This window comes from Lathamus discolor, chromosome 2 (genome assembly GCF_037157495.1).
Source record: "Lathamus discolor isolate bLatDis1 chromosome 2, bLatDis1.hap1, whole genome shotgun sequence".
Taxonomy (NCBI): Eukaryota; Metazoa; Chordata; class Aves; order Psittaciformes; family Psittacidae; genus Lathamus; species Lathamus discolor.
This window is the reverse complement of record NC_088885.1, coordinates 7,104,455-7,126,429: the sequence shown is the minus strand read 5'-3', so window position 1 is coordinate 7,126,429 and position 21,975 is coordinate 7,104,455. Positions and strand designations below refer to the sequence as shown.

Here is a 21,975-nt window from a genome sequence, read left to right as displayed (position 1 = left end):
ATAAAAATAGTTGTTGTATCATTCTAAAAGCTGTTGATACCTTGGCTGTTAGGAGTTTTGAAATAAATATTAGGAATACGTTCTGCTTTAAACAACTGCCAGTTAAATAAGCTGGTGGTGGTTGACTCTGTGGATTTTCCAGTTTACTTTTCCTACTTTGTCCTTGCATTTTCCATTAGAGAGAGTGGAGGAGGAGGAACAATAAAGAGCACACAAACCTGTCATTAGATAATTAAAAATACATTACCACACAGTTTTCAATACATAAAAACATTGTGCATAACACTTGCTAAGGCAAGTTATCATAGGTAAGAACACTGGCTATAGGGCATCAGATCCTTAAACAGTAAGACAGATACTTTGGAAGTACTTTCTTATGGCTGATTTCTAAATTTAGAGCAATATCCATGACAGCAGTGCTGTGTTGACACTCATGCAATGTTTTTCTGTATTTTGGTATATTGTATTTAGTATATATGCACATCTTTTACATATATTCACAGTATAAAGTAAAGCAACCTCAGAAGTGATTCCTGATGTTCTTCCTTTAGCGGTAGGAATTTATAGGGAGCTCTAAAATGTCATTGGGAAAGTTTTCTCTTACATTTATTTTTCTCTTCCGTTTATTTTTATTGCTGTCCACAGAAATGTTTTCACTTCTAGAAGTGTCGTAATATAACAAAAAGCTAGCTAATGCTTTAACACAAGCTTGTCACACTTTTCCTGGACCACTCGTCAAACTCAAGGTGGTTCTACCATAGAGCAGCAGCTCTGCCAAATAGGTCCATCACATTACAGCAGCTGGCCTAGGCACACGTGCAGCTTGTCAAATGATTCCCAAGTTGCTATGGTGCTACTTAGCACAGATTATCTCCTGCTCAGGATACTGAGCCAGGCAGTTTGCTTTCATTCTAGTGTGTGACACTATGCGCTTGCTGCTCTTATAGATAGGTGTTTTGCCAGGTCCGTTCAGTCAACGTTCTGTGAAGCAAAAGAACTAGACCACATCTCATTACCTGGCAAAAAAAAACTCAAAATAGCGTAAGGTAATTTTTTATGTTTTCAGGTTTGCCTTTCTAGGGTGAATTTTTGTCTGTTATGTAATTTGAAATCTTTCCCAGGTTTCTGTTCCCTGTTACCTCTTCAGTATAAACTCATTTCATTTGGAGTTAAGGTTCCCTTCAGGCACATTTGATTAGGAATTTCCCAGTTTGACGAGGGAATAATGAACTAAATCTGAGTCACACTTGTTATTTTGAGTGAATGCACTCATTCCTTCCTTAGCGTGTTCATGAGTTGGTCCTTGTCTTTCCTCTTCTGAAGGCAATGAAATTTTCTGCTGAGGGGTTAGGCTCACTTCTCTGCTCTGGCAAGACAAAATGAGGACAAGTAACAAAGGACAAAGGCTTTTAGATTTTTCTGATCTAAAAATCTAGGCATTTTTAATTCTGTATTTTTCAGAGGACAGTATTGTATCTTAGTCCCTGGAGGTTTTGACATCTATTCCATTTGACTGGTTCACGCTGTGATTTGCTTTTGTATCGCTGTACTGAAGGCATCTGTAGTTTTCTAAAAAGGAAATTCTAACTGCTTACCACTTACTATGTCTTCCTTGGGTTCTAAAATTATTGCTTTTGACTTCAGCTTCCTGCTTTTTTTAAATCCTGAGTCTGTTTACACCCACTACTGAGCTCAGTTCCTATCACTAGCAATCAAAAAGCATATCTTTACTGAAGAGTTCTTGCTTGTTCCACCACAGGCAAAAATCTGCAATAAGAAAGGGCATGTACTGATATTGAGTGGCTACTGCAGCTCTAAATGTAATCTGTATCAGACAAGAGCAATGTTGCAAAGCATCACTGCTAGTGCAGCAGTGTGTCCTTAATGCTCCTCTGGTTCTTCCCCTGTTCTCACCCTCATCCACAGAAGGGGCTTGGAGCAGCCTGATCTAGTGGAAGGTGACCCTGCCTGTGCCAGGGGTTTGGAACTGGATGAGCTTTAGGGTTCTTTCCAACCCAAACCATTCTGTGATTCAGTGTTCCATTGGTGGAGCAAACCAGACATGGCTGTGGACTGGAAAGAGGTGAACCTGTAACTGTAGAGGAAATTTAAAACAACAGGGCTAAGCCAGTGAAGCTCTGTCTGCTCTTTCTTTTACCCTGGAAGGGATAGCTTGCAGTGCCATCCTCCTAGCTTCTTCAGAAGAAAAGATAGATGCCAGGATTGCTGTCCTGGTCCTGTTCACGAGGGAACACATCTCTCTGTGCAGCTCTTCATCCTCTAACAAACCTGAGTTTGCACATGTCTCAGCTGCACACCTACCTAGGAATTGCATTAGCACTTCTGTGCTCCCTCTGATCATGACATTGGCAGATGGTTGGTACTCTTTCTGATGAGTCTTAAGGCCCCTCTTTATGGGGATCAGAAAAGCCTTTTCATAAGGGTATTAAATTTTCGGAACCTGTGCTCTAAGCGTGTCTTTTTGGTTTTAATACGTGTACATATTCTCAGTGAGGGGATCATTGCACTGGAAGATGAAACCTGGCCTTCCTGACTCTGCAGAGTCAGGGCAGAGAGAATGGGCAAGAGAATGGACAGAACATTTTCTTTCCACATAGGAAGAGTAGAACAGTATGTTCAGAGGCTGTTCTGTGCCAAAAAATGTTTCATATTCATTGATACACCCTCAAGAACCCACTTATTAAAATCCTACTGAAGCATGATAGGTAGAAACAAGGACATTTATTAAACTAGCAGTTAATAATGAAGAACTCCTAAAACTCCCATTTGACTTTTTGTTTGTTCATTTTCCTAGCAGCTATTTTCAAGTAGACCTGCTTTCAAGTTATCTGCTCTGCAGAATGGTCTGATCATATCTGTATGGTTACTGACCTGCATTATAGAGAGGCAAATAAGGATACCTAACGTATAAAGGCACTATTTGGTATTGTGAATTTAGCTTCATCTCACTCAAGTTCACTTCCAGTAGGAAGATTTCCATTAACTGGAATGAGTATCATCTTTTTCCTGTCAAGTTTTCTGTGATGGTTTTGTGGATACACTGGATTTTGCCAGTTCAGTTTCAGGGAGAATGGATACTAAGGGGGAGGGGGGGAGTAAAAAGATTAATGGTAGTCTGATGCTGCAGTCATTTATTCATTGCCACTTTATATCTGGTGTCAGTGCTGTTAGCTTTCCTTTCAGAAGATTAATCCTTACTGATATATTTCTAGAGCATTCTGATTTAATAGATAAGAGGGTAACCAGGAAAACAGCCTATGCTCCCTGTGCTTCCTTGTTTCTCCTCACAGCCTCTCTCTGCTCGTGTTCTTGCCGAACAAGATTTGTGGAACTGATCTCAAGCAATCTTCCAGTCCATTCTGGAATCACACTTGCCTTTTTAGTTCAGCATCGCATAAATTCTCCATAGTCATTCCATGCTCAATGGGTATCCTGGGCTTTTTTTACATACAGAGATTTCCAGCTTGTTTCATCTCATGTGTTTTTGTGGATGGTACCTAAAAGGCACAATGTACTGCTGACCTTTTCTCATTCTTACCATTCCACTTCTTGTATGCTATCCTGTGAACTTTATACCTTCAAGCAGTTTGGTGGTCTCTGTCCACTTTCTAGCCCAATGCTTCTGCATTCCATGTTGCCCATTGCTCTGTTCTAGTCAAGACTTCACCCACCCCTGTTTCTTTCACAAGGTCTTACCTTTCCCATTGTAGCTAATAATGTTCCATGTGGAACATACCAGTGCCTCATTAAACACTACGCTGATGATACATCCTTCTTTTCTTTTATTTAAACAAAAATAATCAGTTAACCATACCATAGAAAGATGTCAGATTGGTCTGGTACAGGTCTACTCATCCTGAATCCATCTTGCAGTTCATACATACATAGTATATTGATCATCTGCCATACCTCTGTGCTGTTAGCCATCCTCACACTACTAAAAAATCTGTGCATTAGATGGCAGCTCTATGGATATTGTCGTATTATGATGATTTTAATGATGACTTACTGATAAATGTTACTCTTCAAGAAATCTCAGAAACGTTCTGAAACATTGCCACCTTGTGGCTTTTAAAGAATCACCGTCTTTAACGGTGCTTTTTCTTGTACTTAGTTGAAGAGAAGGGCATAGCACAGTTTAATTTAAATTAATGCACTAATGAAATCTGCTCTTTTTGTTTTCCAGCTTACAGGAAGTATAAATGAATCCTAGGAATTGTACACAAAGTTATTCTTCCATGCATCGCAGTAGGCTTCTTTTCTCTCTCTGTTTTCCTTAAGGGAATTAAAGTGGCTGTGCAGTGTAACAGGGGGATGGTTGTCCTCATAGCCTTTCTCGGCTATTGTTCCTGTTTGAACAAGACTTGTGGACCTGATCTCAAGTTACCCTACTCTCACTCCTCCAGTCCATTCTGGAATCACACTTGGTTTTTGAATTATGCTCTTATTATAAGAGCGAAGTTGTCAAGGTAGAATTAGGTAGCAGGTGGTAATATTTAGGATGTACTTTGGAGTCCCTGCTGACTCAGTAGAAACTGAATCTCAAAATTATATAAAGGAGTTGACTTTGCAATAGTCTTGTTAATGTTTTGTATGCATATCTGATGCTTGTCTTCTTCAGGAAAAAAATGCTGTTTAAATATGGTGGCACTTTCCAAGCATAGCAATAACAAAAGGGGATCTGTGGTAGTCTGTAAAACTTGGTGGGTTAGATTTCATGGTTTGTGTTGTAAACCTTCTAGAATAGATGATGAAAAAAGAAGCTCCTTTCTTTTGGGAGCTTCCTTTCCTATCTGTCATCATAGTTGGAGGGTTACTATAACAAACAAAACCATTCATGTTTTATCAGCCAAGAAACAAAGGTGCCAAACCTGCTTCTGTTACCTTTTCTTTCTTTCTTTTTAAAGTCCCTATGAAAAGACAAAAAGCAGTGGCCCGTAGGCATGCAGCCTACCTTGAATAACATGGTTCAGTACCCAGGAGTGTGTGAAGAGATCAAGACCCAGAATACCTTTCAGAGTCACTGCGCTCCCCAGCATGAGCTTGGGAACCTCTGAGTCCCATTTTGAGCAAGCTCCACAAGACAGAGCTCTCTGCCAAGCCAGGGTCCAGGCTCCCTGGTGGGTGGTTGTAAGCAGCAGCTCCAGAGGAACCCAACGAAGCTGACTCAAAGAGACAGTTGTATCCACTGCAGTTCTGTTCTCATAGGATTGAAAGATATGCAAAACACTACGTTTTTCTGCATGGCCTTCAGCCAGTCCAGACTGTAACTTCAAGGTGCTTTCCACTAGATGTTCATATGCATCAGCATGAGAGGACAGGAAACAAATTCAAAGAACTAGAGAAATGTGAGAGCCTGCTATGTTGAGGCAATGCTACAGTTCTTCTGGCTGTTCTGTATCTCAGAAGAAATGGCAACAACTGTTTCCTTTGATAAAATAGTCTATACTGACAATAAATAAGATTTCCATATTGTCTTCTATTTGTATTATATGATAATCTACAGGAATACAATTCAGCATGGAGAAACACAGCAAGTGTATCCAGTTTATGGGCAGAAAGTTGTGAACGGTCATCCAACTGCACAACAGGCAATGGGACAGAAAGGAGAGGATGCTGTCTGGGAACATTTTTATGCATTTCAGCCTTCTTTTCTGGTGAAGGGAGAGTGGGTTCCTAAATGATTTACAACTTGCTGAAGGAATTTTAAACTGTATCACAGTAATTTCCCATACAGATGTCAAAATAAATCATTTTGTATAATAGAAATAGAATGTCATATTGGACTGGATAGTACTGTTTGGGGAGATGCATGAAATTATTATCAATCAAGGTGAAGATTTCAAAGGGACTTTGAGAAGGTTTTAAGTGTTTGCAAGAAGCAGTAAAATAAGAAAGACAATAAGGGAGACAGGCACAAGAGATGTATTGGGAACATGCACTGGGGACTCCCATACAAGCAGAGCCGGGTGGGAGAAGCTGTCCAGACCAGGGCTGGGGATGGGAGAGGGAATTGTGCTGAGAAGTCTCCAAGTTGGAGAAAGCTGAAGAGACCATTGGGGCAGAATGGAGTGCAGATGATAGAAACTTGCTTCAGCAATCTCTGTTGTCTGTGTGCTTCTTCCTGCTTTCCCTCTTAGGAAAGTACTGCCAGATGGTGCTGAGTATTGAGCTCCCCTGATATTTTCTAAGCCACACATGTGTGGTAGGGTGGCAGGATGGCTTCAGGCTTCCCCAGGAGGCCACAGGTAACTTCCACTCCTGATCCTTGTTCTGTTGCCCCGCTTGATACACAGTACTCAGCAGGGGCCTCTGGAGGTCATCCAGTCCAACCACCTCTCAAAGCAGGACTGCAGCAATACCAGTTCTGGCCAACTGTGGCTTTCTCTATTCAGGTCTTGAATAACTGCAAGACTGATACCTCGACTCCAAGCAAGAGTGGGACTTGCAGTACAGGAGCTTATACATGCAATTTGGACTGAGAACATTCCAAACAACAAGTAGTAATATAGGTTCCTTTTGGCTGTTAACAATAGGAAGCATTTTCCATTTCTCTGGTTATGTGTGTTTTCCTTCTTTGTCATGTGGATATTGGTGTGGGTTGTTGCATAGTGCCAAGGTAATACCAAGCAATTCCTAATTGGCTTACTGTGCACATTTTGACTTGCCTTGGAGTCGAATAAATCATTGTTCCTTCTCTTATTTCTAGCAATGCTTTAGTGCTGGGGGAGAAAGAAGTCTGGATGTTTTTCTAAATCAGTTGTCCTTTTCAAAATTAATTAAGTCTTCATTAATGGTGCAGAAATCCTCATTAATAAGGATAAGGCAGTAGACAGAGGCAGACAGTTTGGCATTCCAAGTCCCAGGCTAGGCTTGGCAATTTAAAATACAAATTTAATTAAAAATGCTGTGAATGAAGGAGACATAGGTCCTCATCTGCCATTTTCTTTTCATAACAAGGTTTGTGCAGAGAATGCAAAATCACTGGCAGACAATTACAGACTCTGAAAATAATCTTTGTTTTCAGCATGTGATTTGACTTTAGACTGTGTTAATGCTGAGCAGAGATTTACAGCAGGAGAAGAGTACAAATTCCTAAAATAGCCTCAATCAGTCATGGAGCCAAGATTTCATTTTCTGGGTAGAAACCAGCTGTAATAAACCTAAACAGCATTGTGGATCAGTGAGAAAAGTGGGAACACAGGAACATTTTCTCTCTGCTGGGGCCCTGTGTTTCGGAATACGCTACCTGTTGAGGTTACCTCAATACAACATCGCTTGTCACCAGTAAGAAGGTCTGCAGCATGAGCATTGGTTTATTCTGTCAGAGCTGTGGCTAATTGATTGGTGCTCTCTGTCTCACTCTTTATTTTTCTGTCCCATCCCAATCAGAGGCAACAACCGCTCAAGCATGAATGTCACCACAAATGTGACCGGCCTTGCTTCAGCGCTGTCACTTGATCCATTCAATGTGCTAGGCAGCCATGCACATCTAGTTTGCCTTTTACTCTGGTTTTCAGATTACTTTTATAATCAGGTCAGCCATATGAGAGCAAATGGAAAGTATCAGATGATGGTAGGACTTGCTCAATAGAGATACAGCCAGAGCCCTCTCCCAAACCTTCCAACAGCTCTATTTGGTGTACATGAATTCACTCTTGCAGCTCCAAACCTCTGAGTCCTTGAGCATTCCTTAGGCCGACCTGAAGGGCAATACTGCTTTGCTTGACAGATGGGAATTTGCCCAAAATTAGTGACTTTTCTCAATTTATTTTTTTTTTTTCCTAGAGGGCTACATTCTGTCTTTCTTTCATTTATTTTCAGTGTTTTGATACTTTCCGTTGTGGGCTTGTTTCTTACATTTTCCAGTCTCTCATCCAGTGATTATTCTTTACAGCCGCAGTGCTGCTTCCCTTCTTGGGCTGAAGGGTCAGCAGTGGCTGCCCTTTGAACAAGCCATAATTGAGTCTTTTCTTTCTCAGTGAATCCGAGGCTGCTACCCCTCTTTGTAAAGACTACAATTCTCCCTCACTAATCCAGCTTTCCTTTTCTTGTTTTCCTTTTGTCATTCTTTGTGTTTTGCTTTCCATCTCTAATGGAAAAAGCAAGCCACCACAATGTGACACCTGATACCGATGCTGTCAAGTCCTGCATCCTGCAGCTCTCCAATCCTACCTTCACAGTAAAGTTTGTCCTTACCGCACATCATAAAATTGGTATCCAGGATCTCTGCTGCCTGATAGGTGGTCAGCTCATTTTGCAACCTCAGTATATTTCAGTCAAAGCAGTAAATCAAATGCAAGACACAAGTAGTGGGCAACAGAGCTTCGTAAGATCCGGTGTTGACAAAACTTGGTCAACATTTCAAAACAAATTTGTTTTGAACATTAACCCAAATTTTGGGTCACTCAAATAGAATTCTGCTGCAGAGATATATAATTAACATAGAAATTATGGCAATTAACCATTTTCTACCAAGGTGCAAGACTCTATATTTAATCTGAAATAGATGTGTGCATAAGCTGTTAACAAATATTGAATTCCATCATATTCTTTGCAGTGTTCGTAGTATACATATGAGAAAAATAGGAAATAGACTTGGTTAATGATCCTTAGCTTTAAGGCCACATGAACTCCACAAAGATATGGGGGAACTTTAGTCTAAAGTAAATACCAGGGCAGTTCTCCAAAGTTTAACTTATTCCTTGGTGATATGAATATTCAATGTGTCTTCTTCCAGAAAACGTGTAAAATTAACCCCCCTTCGAGTACTATTTGCTGTCTTTGGCTGGTGAATGTGTGCATGTGAGCAACTTGTCTGTGCAGATACTGTCTTCTCAGGGTTAATTGTAGTTTCTTATGTATTGAATGTCATTTAAATAAAAGAGGATGTGGTTTGGCCAAGATCTGCACTTCTGTGATGTCTCAAGGCTGCCATTATCATCAGATTAACAGGATCACAGAATAGCTGAGGTAGGAAGGAAACTCTGGAAATCATCTGGTCTGGCATCCTGGTTTCCAGGACGAGCTGCTCCATTGTTTTTCCAGGACTCAAGGCGAAACTGGCGTGTAGTTGCCTGGGTCCTTCTTCTTGCTCTTCTTGAAGATAGGATTGACCTTTTCATTTCAAAGATGGAGAGTGACCTTGCAATGACATCCATTAGTGGGGTGTGTCCATTGGGGCCCAAGGAATTATGTATGTGCAGTTTGCTTAAGTATTTCCTGACCTGATCCTCTTCCACCAAGGGTGCCTCTTCCTTCCTCCAGCCTTTCCCTGTGATTTCTGGAACCTGTAATTCCTGAATCAGATTGGATGTGTGAATTCATTCAGTCTGTTGCTGTGGCTGAAGCGAGCAGTTCTGCTGGCTAAGCTTGAAACTGCATAGAATAGAATCATAGAATAGTAGGGTTGGAAAGGACCTCAAGATCATCTAGTTCTACCCCCCAGCCCCTCCTGTCATGGGCAGGGACACCTCACACTAAAATGCATGGAATGCATTTTAAATGGTGAGTGTTTTCTGAGTGAAAACAAAGCTGAAATAGGAATCTAAGGGCACCCTGCAACACATAAGAACACCCACTGCAAGTTTTCTGGGTGGTATCTGTGAATGGGCCAGAATATGTAGAAAAACTATAGAGGTCTTTATAGTCAATACTGATGAGATCCAAAGTGTTAGAGGTCCTTTTTATGCAAGTATGTGACCTATGCTAAAACTCTCTGTGAGATGTGAAGAGATGTGTTTAACCAGGGGTTTGTACTGATGGATTCTATAACTGAGCTGTCTGGAGCAGACACTGCCACACTGGCTATATGCCCCTAAAACTGTGCCTTTATTACTGTTGTGCTGATTCAGACAGTGGATAAATCTATCATCCACACTTGCTGCTTAATAACCAGCTGTCGTAGTCCTTGTAATGTAACACACTCAATAGATTCAGAATAGGACACACAAAAGGATAGCAAATGATCCTGGAAAGTCCTTTCCAGACAGATAAATGCTACTAACAATAAAGTTGTTATTATTAGTATTGTGATGTTAATGAAAATTATGTACAATTATCTGCTCTTGAAGCTGACTCTTCCCTTTCTGCACAGTTTTTTGCTATTGTCTTTTGTGCAGAAGACTTAATAAAGACACCCACGCAGCTTGCAGGAGTTTGAGGTAAATGATTCATATTATTTATGCAGCAGATATTCTCAAGAAGCAAACTAGATCAGGAAAAGATTTAGTTTGCTAGTTTAAGACTTTTGAATAATGGTCAGCCACTATACCACAAGCCTGATCTTGTTTACGCTTTCTTTTAGGAACGTCTCTTGATGAGTCTGCTGCCTAGGAATGTTGCGATGGAAATGAAGGAAGATTTCCTGAAGCCTCCTGAAAGGATTTTCCACAAGATTTACATTCAAAGGCATGACAACGTTAGGTAAGATTGATGTAACCCGTGAAACAATTTAAAGCAGAGAATATTTGATACAAATACAGTGATGCAAAACTGCAGTCAGGTCTTAGAGGAAAAAAAGCCAGCAATGTAGTGAATATTTGTCATTTATGCAGAGAGGGGAATGGACACAATGGGAAGACTTTATAGGCTTCTCAGAAGATGATGGTGAATCAATAAATGGCTAGAATAGTAGTGCTAGGAGGCAGGCAACTTTTTTCGAGTGAGAATTCATTCTTTTTGTACTGTATTACATTTTGGGTGAATAGGAGTATTTATTTTGCATGGTAACTCTTACACATTTATATTTTCCTGATACTAAGATGGATTTCTTTGAATGCAATAGATTTTCTGGGTGATAGCATGGAAATACAGAAATACAGCGTGATGTAAACTTAAAAATGTGTGTTCGTCCCCATCATATGAGCATTGCTCCTCAGAGATTATTGGCTGAGGCTCAATTGTTTCTCATTCCTGTTCGGTAGAAGACTGTTGTGCAAGTGCCCTCATATATATTGATTGTTGTTAAAGTGCATTCTTATTTGCTATTCTTCTCTGACCCCCCAAACAAATTCCTTAAAGGCCTTCTCTGAATTATGGTGTTTTACCCTACTGCCTCTAGCTACTTTTTCTCCAAGTGCTTTGCTTCCACACAAAGAACAGTGTCAAAGAGGTTTACTTGGTGCCACCCTTGCACTAAGCAAGGCGTAGGCTTAGTAAATGATGCCACAGAACTGCCTTTATTTGTACTGTGTACTAATGTGGCAATGGAGTAAACCCCTCAGGACCTCCCCCTCTCCCTCATCCACTGTAAAGTCGTCCTCTTACAGTTCAGCCTATCTCCTATTGAGATGACTGTAACAGTTGCAAGGACCACTTCCTTGTGACTGCTTGTTGCATCTGTGTGAGTGAGGGAATCGGAGATGGCTGTGACGGGAGTGTTTAGAGGACCGACAAATTAGCTCAGTTTTACACTGTAAAATGAAACATTACTGAATTTGTTCAGTAGCAGCTCACTTCTTGCTAATGGTAAAATCTTACATGATGTTGATCAGCATCACTATGTATACAAAACTTGGTCTTTAACCATCACTTTAAAGGTAGCTCTAAGTGTACATTTCCCCAGAGCTGATGCTGCGAAGGTAGCATTACTGGTTACAGTCTTTGATGGTTCTCAGTTCCCAAAGTCAGGCTTCAGAGCTTCTGAAGGACAGACTTCAAGATCATAGTGGGCTTCTTCCAAGATCATAGTGGGCTCCTTCCTCCTTCTCCAATTTTCCTTGCTTATGCCTCATGCTTTATGCTGTTACCCCACACACACATTTGTGAGGACACTAAATTCAAGCATCAGAAAGGTAAAATGATCAAAATGATCATTTATAAATTATCATAAAATGATCATGAAATGATCAAAAAATATCTGTGGCTCATGAGAAGGAAATAGTCCATATACAGTTCAGAAGCCATTTCAACACAGTGTACAGATGATACCTTACTGGGGTGGCCCCAGCCAAGGTTGCCATGAAGGATGTGAGGACCAGATGTGAGCTTACCTGTGAAGACTCCCCACCAAAGCAACTCTTCTGTAATGCTTAGGAGTATGGTTTGTAATATACAAGAGACAGCTCTTTCTTCAGATTAGATGAAGTAATGTAGGATTAATCTTTCCTTCTTTATCCCTTGTCTGGTCCTACAGGGCTGAGGAGTTTACAGATTACACATGTACGTACAGTGACTACTGTAAAAACACACTAGTCCTGACTGAATCTTTTCATGCAGCTATAATTCAGTTCGGTAATTTCAGGTTGTGTTTCAGCCCTGAATGGAGCCCTCAACACATTTTGTTGTTTGTCTCTTTTGGAATGGACTTTTCCCACTCCATTAGATATGAATGACACTGTTTCAACACATGCATGGATAAGGGTATGGGTGACTTGGTATGTTAACAGACAGCTTTTCAGTCTGCTCTGTAACTCAATTAATGTTCATGAGATAAACAGAAAGTGATCAATTGAACTGCTACCAATTGCTCGAACCTCTGGTATAGCAATTTCATTTAACCTGGTTTTTACAGTGTGAAATAGAACTGGCTGCTTTGAAAGAAGAGATTCATTTCAGGCAACACATGTGCTGGGATAAAGCTACCAATAAAAAGATTCCTCATGGCCATTTAGAGGTTGTTGTAACCCAGTCTGAGGCCAGAGCACAGCTTGCAGCTATTTATATGCAAATATTTGTGGCCTGTACTGTCTTCTAGAAGGCATCAGAACAGGAAACACTTTGGAGTTTAACTTACCCATCTCAATGTTTTAAAAAGCTGTGATCATGAGCCCTCTGAACCTTTTGTATGCAGTCTTTCAGAGCTCATAAGGCTTCGCAATAAAGTAGTTTATGTAAAAACGCATCCCCCTTTGCTCTTAGTTTTAACAGCCCTCTTTAACTTTTTGAGAGCATTGTTTCTTAATCATTGCAGTGAGTTATAGAGAAAATTATCAATAGTTTTTTCATTAGGGTTGATCTTTAAGAGAAGCAAAACCCCTACAGGTTCCTTTCTGAGGCAGCACGTGCCATTAGAATATCATCCTTACTGTGAGTTGTACTCTAATTAAACAAATGGCCCGAGTGGAAATGAAAACCCGGGGACACAACCCCTCCTTACATTGCTGAGCATTTGTTTATACAAGTGGCTCCACTGAAACCAGCAGGACTATTCAAGTGCACAAAGCGCATGAATGAGCGTTGTTAAAAGTGAACATTTACCACCTACAGGCTCTTAAATCTTTTGTGTAGCTTGGCAGGGTTTCTCCTCTTGAACGCCCTGTAAAGTGACATAGAAAAGGGTTGCTCTGTCAATACTCACAGTCGGGAAGCAGCTTAAATCCCTTAGACCAAGCCACAGGCTTCCCTCGCTGGGTTTTAGCAGGTGCTGCAGCTTCCTGCAGTGCTGCGGAAGAGCTGCGGGCACCGGGCAGGCACTGGCTATGCCTGCCTGCAGGGATCAGAGGAGGGGAAACCAGAATACACAAGGTCCTGGAGGGATGACTCAGGCCTTGTCAACACAGCAATGCTCCACATAGTCCAGGAATATGAGATAATGATGCATGTAACTTGTATGCCTGTGTTGAAACAGCTCAACACCTTGTTTGTGACAGAGATGAGAGAGATGGCTGTTTATAATGCTTTCTTTCCTGAAGTTGCTCGCTGCAGTGTTGCTTTGCTTTTATGCAGAATTTTTGTACCAGAAGCAGTTAGGAATAGCTGTTTGTGTATCAAACCAAATACTCCAAGTAACTTCAAAAATGTCCTTAAGAAACCTCCATTAAAAATTAGAATCATGGAAACAGAGTGGTTTGTGTTGGAAGGAGCCTTAAAGGTCATCTAGTTCCAACCCGCTGTCACGATCAGGGGCATCCTTCACTAGAACAAGTTTCTCAAAACCCTGACCAGCCTGACCTTGAATACTCCCAGGGATGGGGCATTGACAGCTTCTCCAGGCAACGTGTTCCACTCTCATAGGAAAGAATTTCTTTCTTGTATCTAATCTAAACCTACCCTCTTTTAGTTTCAAACCATTACTCCTTGTTCTATCACTACGAACACTGGTAAAAAAGTCTCTCAGTCTTTCTTGCAAGCTCCCTTTATATATTGAAAGGCTGCAATGAGGTCTCCCTGGAGCCTTCTCCAGGCTGAACAGCCCATCTCTTTCAGCCTTTCTTCATGGGAGACGTGTTCCAGCCCTCTGACTGGTTTTGTGACCCCTATCTGGATGTGCTCTTTCAGCTCCTTGTCTTTCTTGTGCTGGCAGCCCTAGAGCTGGATGCAATACTCCAGGTGGGATCTCATGAGTGTGGAGTAGAGGGGGAGAATCACCTCTCTTGACCTGCCAGCCATGCTTCCCTTTATGCATCCTGGCGTACAGCTGGCTGTCTGGGCTGTAAGTGCAGAGTGGTGACTTATGTCCAGCATTTCATCCACCAGTACCCCCAGGTCCTTCTCTGCAGGGCTGCTCAATCCATTCACCCCTCAGTCTATATCTATGTTGGGGATTGCCCACACCCAGATGTTCAACAAGGCCTCTTGTTGAATTTCATGAGGTTCACATAGGCCCACTCCTCAATGGATGTGGGGTTTAAGTCATGGAAAGGGTAACCAAAGCTGTTACCTTGAGAGAGAAAACCAGTGACAAAAGTGTGTCTTGCATCTCAAAGCGGTAAGAGGGAAAGATTTCAATCTTTTGCTGCTGTCTTGTGCTTTAGGAGTACTCAGTACCTGTTCCTCTGTGCTTTTGTAAGCAAGCAGGCAGCGTTAGGAGCAAGCAAACCTCTGTGGTTTCATGCAGAGCTTAAAATCAAGAGCTGAAGTTTGACAGAGCTCTGCTCAATAATTGATTATCTTTTCCCCTAGACTTTAATTAGAATATTGACATGCTGTTGTAACTTATGATTCCGATCACTGTCTGTCTAAAAGCCAAAGGCATTGAAGTTTTTACCAGATTAGCCAAACTTCCTGATCCTGTGAAATTACTGGCAAAAACCTGGTATGACTGAAAACTACAGGACAGATGCCAGGTATCTCAAAGAACTTAGGATTGCAGAGGTTTTGGTATAGCACACAAGCAAAGAGAATGATAGCTCCTTGGGGTCCCTTTGCTCAGCTGTGAGATGGAGGAGTAAGAGCATTGCTGAGCCCCTGGGCAATGAGGCAAGGCCAGGCTTAGCCCTGTAATAACTACTTAGACTTGCTAACCATCACATTTACATGGCTTCTCACAGAGAGCAGTGCTTGAATCATGTGCCAGCTATGCTGTTGAACAAACAGAAGGAACCTTTGTCCTTTGTTTTCACTTTCTTTCCATTCCCATTTCTCTTCTTTCTTTAATAGTTTCAGTTTAATTGAGACTGTGGGGTTTCTGCTTTTTCACCAAGTGCCCCAATGGCATCGTTAAGATTTCTATGGAATTAAAGCAGGGAGAGTCATATCCCTGAATGGCCGTTAAGAGAAATGGTTGTTAATGGGTAGTTTCTCTCTTCTTGTTTTTATATATGATAATACCTATATTTTTTAAATGAAATCACTTGGCAGTCACTGTGAAGTGTCCCTTAGTATGCTATAGCACAATGAGGACTCTCTCATGCATAAATAAGGTAGCCCTAGTTTACTTTACTTTAATCCTCTCTGAGGATGGGATCCTCTATGGCAATTAGGGATTAAGCTCCAGTGAACCAAGGCTACTTTGCTCTTGAATGAGTGCATCTATAGGACTGATTAACGTGCCTTAACACTGATGTCATTCCTCTAGTTGCTTTGTCTTAACTTTTCTAAGTATATCAATGTTAGACATGGCCTACATTTAAGACTGTTATTAATTTTTGTGGGAATTATATATCCATCTCAAAGGAAAGGGAATTTCAGTGTTCATTTGTGTAGTGCCGAGCAGCAGGTGGAGACTTGGACTTTGAACATATTTGGATATATTTGAAAATATGGTTTGGCCCTGGAAACACTTCAGGCATATCACTGGAATTCTGGCACTGTACATCTTATCATTTCTCTCTTTAACACCCTTACAACTTTCATGACCAGAGCAAGGATTATAATCTCTTTTCTGTTCTCTCTTTCTGTGGCAAATATTGCTGCGTCCTGATAAACGCCTTCTGTGTTCTTCATGTTAAAAAAACCTGAGCAGGATGTAACAGGGGAGAAGCAGCTTATTGCATGAGATGGGTGATTTGACTCCATAGTCAAAACCCAGTGTCACAGGCCAAGATGCTGCCCTAATTTGTTTGAGACATTGTATGGCAAAGAGTACATGTTGGAGCTGCCGCACAATACTTGCAGTCCAAGTAGCAGGTGAAGAGGAAACACACAGGTACAGACAGGTGAAGAAGCACAAGAGAGAGTGTTGGTCAGCATACCCGTTAAGATAAAATGAACCAACGAATGAGTTGCAGTGCCATGTTTAGAGTATCAGAGCTGTGTGAGAAAGGGTCCACCCTTCCGAGGACTGTCACCCCTGAGTGGCAACAGACTGTGGAAGCAGCAGGCTAGCTGTGCTGCTTGCACTTTGGGTCTCCAAAGGCCCTGTTCATCCACTGGCTGTTTCCTGCTATCCCTGCTGAAAAATCACGTTTGCTTACTTGAATTTCAGGCTGCTTTCAACGGAAACACAGCAGCTGCTCTGTAACATCTCATGGGCGTAGAATAGAGCAATGTTCCTTTAAAGAAAAAAGGCAGGGCTCGTACTCACAGCATTGCCCCCATTTGTGCCACATCCAGGCATGGTTCTACTTTGCACATTTGAAGAGTATACAAGTTTGTGAAGAACCTCTCATGCCAAGAAAGAGTAACAGCAGTCACATTACCTAACCAATTCCGTTGGCTTTAAGATGGGTACAGGTAACCACGGTATGAAATAGCTCCCCGGCATAACTGAACAACTGTGTCTGAGCTCATGATAATGACATGTTTTACCTAAAATACTTACCTATTGCAATTGCAATTATATGCTCAGTTATGTATTGTGGCTACATTTACAGACTTTTTTGTATTAGATCATGCTTTTTTTGTATAATTACCAGTGGTTTGAATCTAATGAGCATTTTTCAAGAGTTTAAAGGCTTAACAAGGATCCCATCCTGACTTATTAAGGTAGTCATATGTAAAATAACGTTCAGCTTAGCTGAATGATTATGCATAAATGTATTTTCTGTGTTCTGTGCTTAAATAATTGAGAGTTTTGATGTAAGTCTACATGTCAGCCGTGTAATGGTTGCTCTGTTAATCATCAAGACATTGTTATATAGTGTCCACAAGCACTGGGCATTTCTAGTTTGTGTGTGTGTGTGTGTGTGTTCTTCATTGCTAAAGACCTCTGTAAAGAGAGAACATTGTTATTACCTTAAAGGCCTAACTCTGCACCCTAAATGCTGATTTTGTTGGTGCTGTGGGAGCTATTACTGTAAATAAGGTTAGACAGGAAAAAAGTGGAATGCTGTATTTAAAATGGAAGTAGAAAAATAAAACCAAAATGCAGAATGTGCAAAGGATGAGTTGTGAAATGGCAGCAAGGCTGGCAGAAGCTGTTATTCTAAAGCAGCATCGACATTCCATGCAAACAGGATCTAATTAAAACTTTGAAAGTACGTGGCATGTTGGATAGCAACAGTTGTTGTTTTTTCTTCTGTCTTTTTCAACTGTATGAATTCTGATGTGAAATTTAGGTCATAAAGTAAATGGGTCATAAAGCAAGCTTGTATAAAAGACCTTGCTGCACATTTAAGTACATCGGAAAATCTTAAAGGAATCTAGGAGAATGATTTGATATTAACTGATGAATTTCCAGAAAGAACAGCTTAGGGCTGTCGAACAGCAAGGATGTCAGTGCAGAATTCAGGGAGTAAGTAGATCTCTGTGGGCAAATATACAGAGCACTTTGTTGGCATTATTGCACTCTATTATTGTTGTTATTATTATTGTTATTATTATTATTGCCTTTTACCTTCCTCATCACATGGTTGGTTCAAATTCATGACAGCAGAGACATGCATCAGTAAAATTAACTAAATGCTGAATGTTTGACTATAAGAAGCCTTTTCATTGTGTTTAAACAGCAAAGGAATGGAAGCCCATTTTTTTTTCCTGAACTCAGGCCATTTGGAGCAACTTTCTCATACAGTTTGCTCAGAGGAGAAGAGAGTGGGGAGGCTACCCCAAGGATTAGCATGGCAATACAGAGGCTTTGTGTGTAGATTAAAGCCATTGAACTTTGAATGAGCTGGTTTTGTGCATAGGGATACATTACTTAACCTGCTCCGGTGGACATGGGATTTTAGCAACTGGGTTGAATGAAATTACAGAAGCAGGGAATGAGTAAGGAGTTGTATTTGCTCTTTTCTGTGGCTTATGGTGAATGGGAAATAGTAGACTTGTTAATCTTGTTTTTCTAGCATCTGATTTTTAACTATAGAGTGAATGTTTGTTGAGGGGAAGGAGAGTATGTAATGCTTAATTTAACTTACCATTAACAAGCTAAGTTTTACACAAAGTCAGGTATACCCAGGCCATGTAGCCTGGGACTGTTTATTAGCATTTGCATAAATAAAGACTTGTTTGACATTTATAGTCTGGATGTTGGAGATGAATGCATCAAAGTCCTGCAGTGTGTTCTGGGCCTCTAACAGCAGATGAAGGAGTTGAGATAATTAAAAGGATAAGAGCTCCATACTATCTGCACAAGAATTTTTACTCTCTCTCTCACTTTCAGCTATCTCCCTTATCGTCACAGATGGGTAGGAATTGTTAAAGCAGATTAAACTGTTGGACATCAAAACCTTGCTAACATTGATGGAAGCTGGGCACTTACCTGAGCCACACAGCATGGTGCAGAGAAGCCTGGCCTGACACTGTGGATGCTGGCTCCTCACAGGGAGTAGTAAGACCACCTTGCAGAGCTACAGTACACGAGTTACTGACTCCTATTTTTCAGTACCTTATGCAAGATTTATCAGTTTGGCCGTGGGACTCCACCAGTGCAGAACCTGTCTTTGAAAGCAATCTTGCTGAGAAGATCCCAGCTGTAAAAAGGAGACGTAGTTCTTTCTGCTCCTTGAAGTGATCATGGGGAAACCTCATGAACGAGGTGCTTTGCCGTATCTACACTGGATAAGTATACACAATAGATATACAGGCATTGAAAGTGTTCCAGGGTTCTCTACAACAGCTGACAGCACCAGGCTGATGCTTATTTGTCTGAATATTTGCCATTTCCAGCTAGCATCTTAGCGATAGTGTTTCAGGGCTTGTTTGAGTTAGTGCTTTGGATCGTGCTATAAAAGAGGATAATGAGACTGTGAAGACATCTTCTATACTGATGCCTCTGTGTCTTTTCTTTCTTTACAGCATTCTGTTTGCAGACATTGTGGGGTTCACTAGTTTGGCATCACAATGTACTGCCCAAGAGCTGGTGAAGCTGCTGAATGAGCTCTTTGGCAAATTTGATGAATTAGCTACAGTAAGTACAACATTCTTATTTCGATTGAGTTTAAATTCCCCTCTGAAAAATGATGCATGAGTTACACGTTAGAAATTTGTAATGGACTGATATAGCCCCGTGTGTTGTGAATATTTAAAGCTTCCCATTTTTATTAGTATTCTGGAGAGAAAACAGTCTGTTTAAATTGGTTAGGAAAGAAGCTTAAATTCCTGTTTTTTAATGGAGTTTCCTTCCCCCTCCTTGGAGGCCATCAGTGCTCTTCATTGGTTTTGTTTCCACAAAATAGAGATAATATTTCAATATTTACATTTCCATCCTGCATGGGAAAAAAACAAGATAATGGAAACTGAATGTTGGCAGGATGGCATAAAACTACTTTCTGTGATAATAAGAAGCTAGAGAGTAAAATCAGTTCTTCACAGAGAGCACTCCTTGTCACTGAAATGATGGTAGCTTTTCAGTGAGCTATTGTAGGCAAAATGGGATCTATATCATAACTGATGCTTATGTTTTGGTGATTGCACTTACATTGTGCCAGATTCCCCAAGGAAAAGAAAATGAGAGAAATGTTCCTTGCTTATGACTCCTGGTAGTCTAATGGTACTGCAACCACTTGACAAGAAATGAGAGGAATGGACATGCCTGAAAAAAATCACACATCTTGTTTCAAATTACATTGAGCAATGTGCTGAAAATGTGTTTTCCCCTTGAACAAAGCAAAACTTGCTCAGATCTATGATGGGAGGACATCGCTCAGAAGTATTACCTCCACATAAATTATGCTCCTCTGCTCTATAGCTGTCTTGTCTTCAGACTGTGCAGCAGCCTAAAGAAATTTCTTCAGGTTCTCAACATCCACGTTTTTTTTCAGTCCAAACTCACTTTTCCTTGATGTAGCCTTCCACATGAGATCTGAACCCTGGGGACACTTTGCATCTATGGCTCCCTCTTCATAAACAGCTGTCAATGACCCCAGGGAGAAAGAAATCTCCTGGTCCACAAGATGCCAGGATAGACAAAGACCTTTTCTTAGTTAAAGGGGTTATCATTTGTTTAGGTGCTATGTCCCGATTTGCACTTGATGTCCAAGTCATAACAGAGTGGAACTGTTGTGTGTTCCCTTTTTCCAAGAAAAACAAAAGATTAACTTAGATGCTGAGTAGAGATGCAATGGAGGTGTGATTTTTTGGCATGAATTTGTAACACGCTCATAGGCTTTGCACAACCAATCCATTACTAGAACTGCAGGCAGTGCCTCAGAGAGGGCACAGGGTGCTTCATAGGTGTATACTTTAGGCATAAAAGGGACTGCCATGCAGATGAGGATTGGCAAAAGCTTAAATGGCTTAAAAAGTTCAGTCTCCTGACTTTAATTTCATTACTGAATTTCATCCTCCAAATGTCAACCAGCCGTCGAATCACAGACTGGTTTGGGTTGGAAAGAACCGTCATCCAGTTCCCACCCCCTGCCATGGGCAGGGACACCTTCCACTAGACCAGGTTGCTCCAAGCCCCATCCAACCTGGCCTTGAACACTGCCAGGGATGGGGCAGCCACAGCTTCTCTGGGCACCCTGTGCCAGCGCCTCAGCACCCTCACAGGGAAGAACTTCTGCCTTATACCTAGCCTGAACTTCCTCTGTTTCAATTTGAACCCATCACCCCTTGTCCTATTGCTACAGTCCCTGATGAAGAGTCCCTCTCCAGCATCCTTTTAGGCCCCTTCAGACACTGGAAGCTGCTCTGAGGTCTCCACACAGCTTCTCTTCTCCAGGCTGAACAGCCCCAGTGTTCTTAGTGCTTTTAAAATTTAGAATGCTGTCATCTGTGGAGTCATCTGAGCCATGAAACACAAAGCAGTGTAGTAGCATGGGAGTACTGTGACAGAGCAGGAGATCAGATGTGCACACAGAAATGCACAGGCCTGTGACACAGGACATAGCACTGAAACAAGGGAGGTGGCTACTGTACCCTACTCGCTCCATTAGCGGCGGCCAGATGGAGCTGTCCTGGGTTCAGCAGTAGCAGTTATTTTTCTCCTTCTTAGTAGCTAGTGCAGTGCTGTGTTTTCATTTTTTGGCCTGGGAACAGTGCTGATAACGCCGATGTTTTCAGTTGCTGCTCAAATGTTTGGTCTGGCCAAGGACTTTGTGAGCCTCATGCTCAGCCAGGGAGGAGGGAAAGCTGGGAGGAAGCAGAGACAGGACACCTGACCCAAACTGGCCAAAGAGCTATTCCATACCACAGCACGTCATGCCCAGGACGTAACTGGGAGTTACCCGGAAGGGCTGGGGGACTGCAGGGTTGGACGAGGGATTGGTCGGTGCTTGGCTGGGGGGAGTGGGGCGAGTTATCGGTTGGCTGGTGCTGAGGTGTTGTATTTTCTTCCCTTGTTATTTCCTTTAGTATTATTGGTGGTAGCAACAGTGATTTGTGTTATACCTTAGTTACTAAACTGTTCTTATCTCAACCCATGGGAGTTGCATTCTTTCGATTCTCCTTCCCATCCCTCCAGGAGCAGGG

At 41.5% G+C, this 21,975-nt stretch overlaps 1 protein-coding gene across 1 annotated transcript in view; it reads left to right on the top strand.

The window, feature by feature from the left end:
• ADCY1 (adenylate cyclase 1) overlaps positions 1-21,975 on the top strand; it is a 138,292-nt gene that overhangs the window by 46,978 nt on the left and 69,339 nt on the right. Inside the window, exons 3-4 of the mRNA XM_065666267.1 lie at positions 10,328-10,446; positions 19,360-19,471. Coding sequence (XP_065522339.1) covers positions 10,328-10,446; positions 19,360-19,471 — 231 coding nt within the window. The remainder of the gene's footprint in view (positions 1-10,327; positions 10,447-19,359; positions 19,472-21,975) is intronic.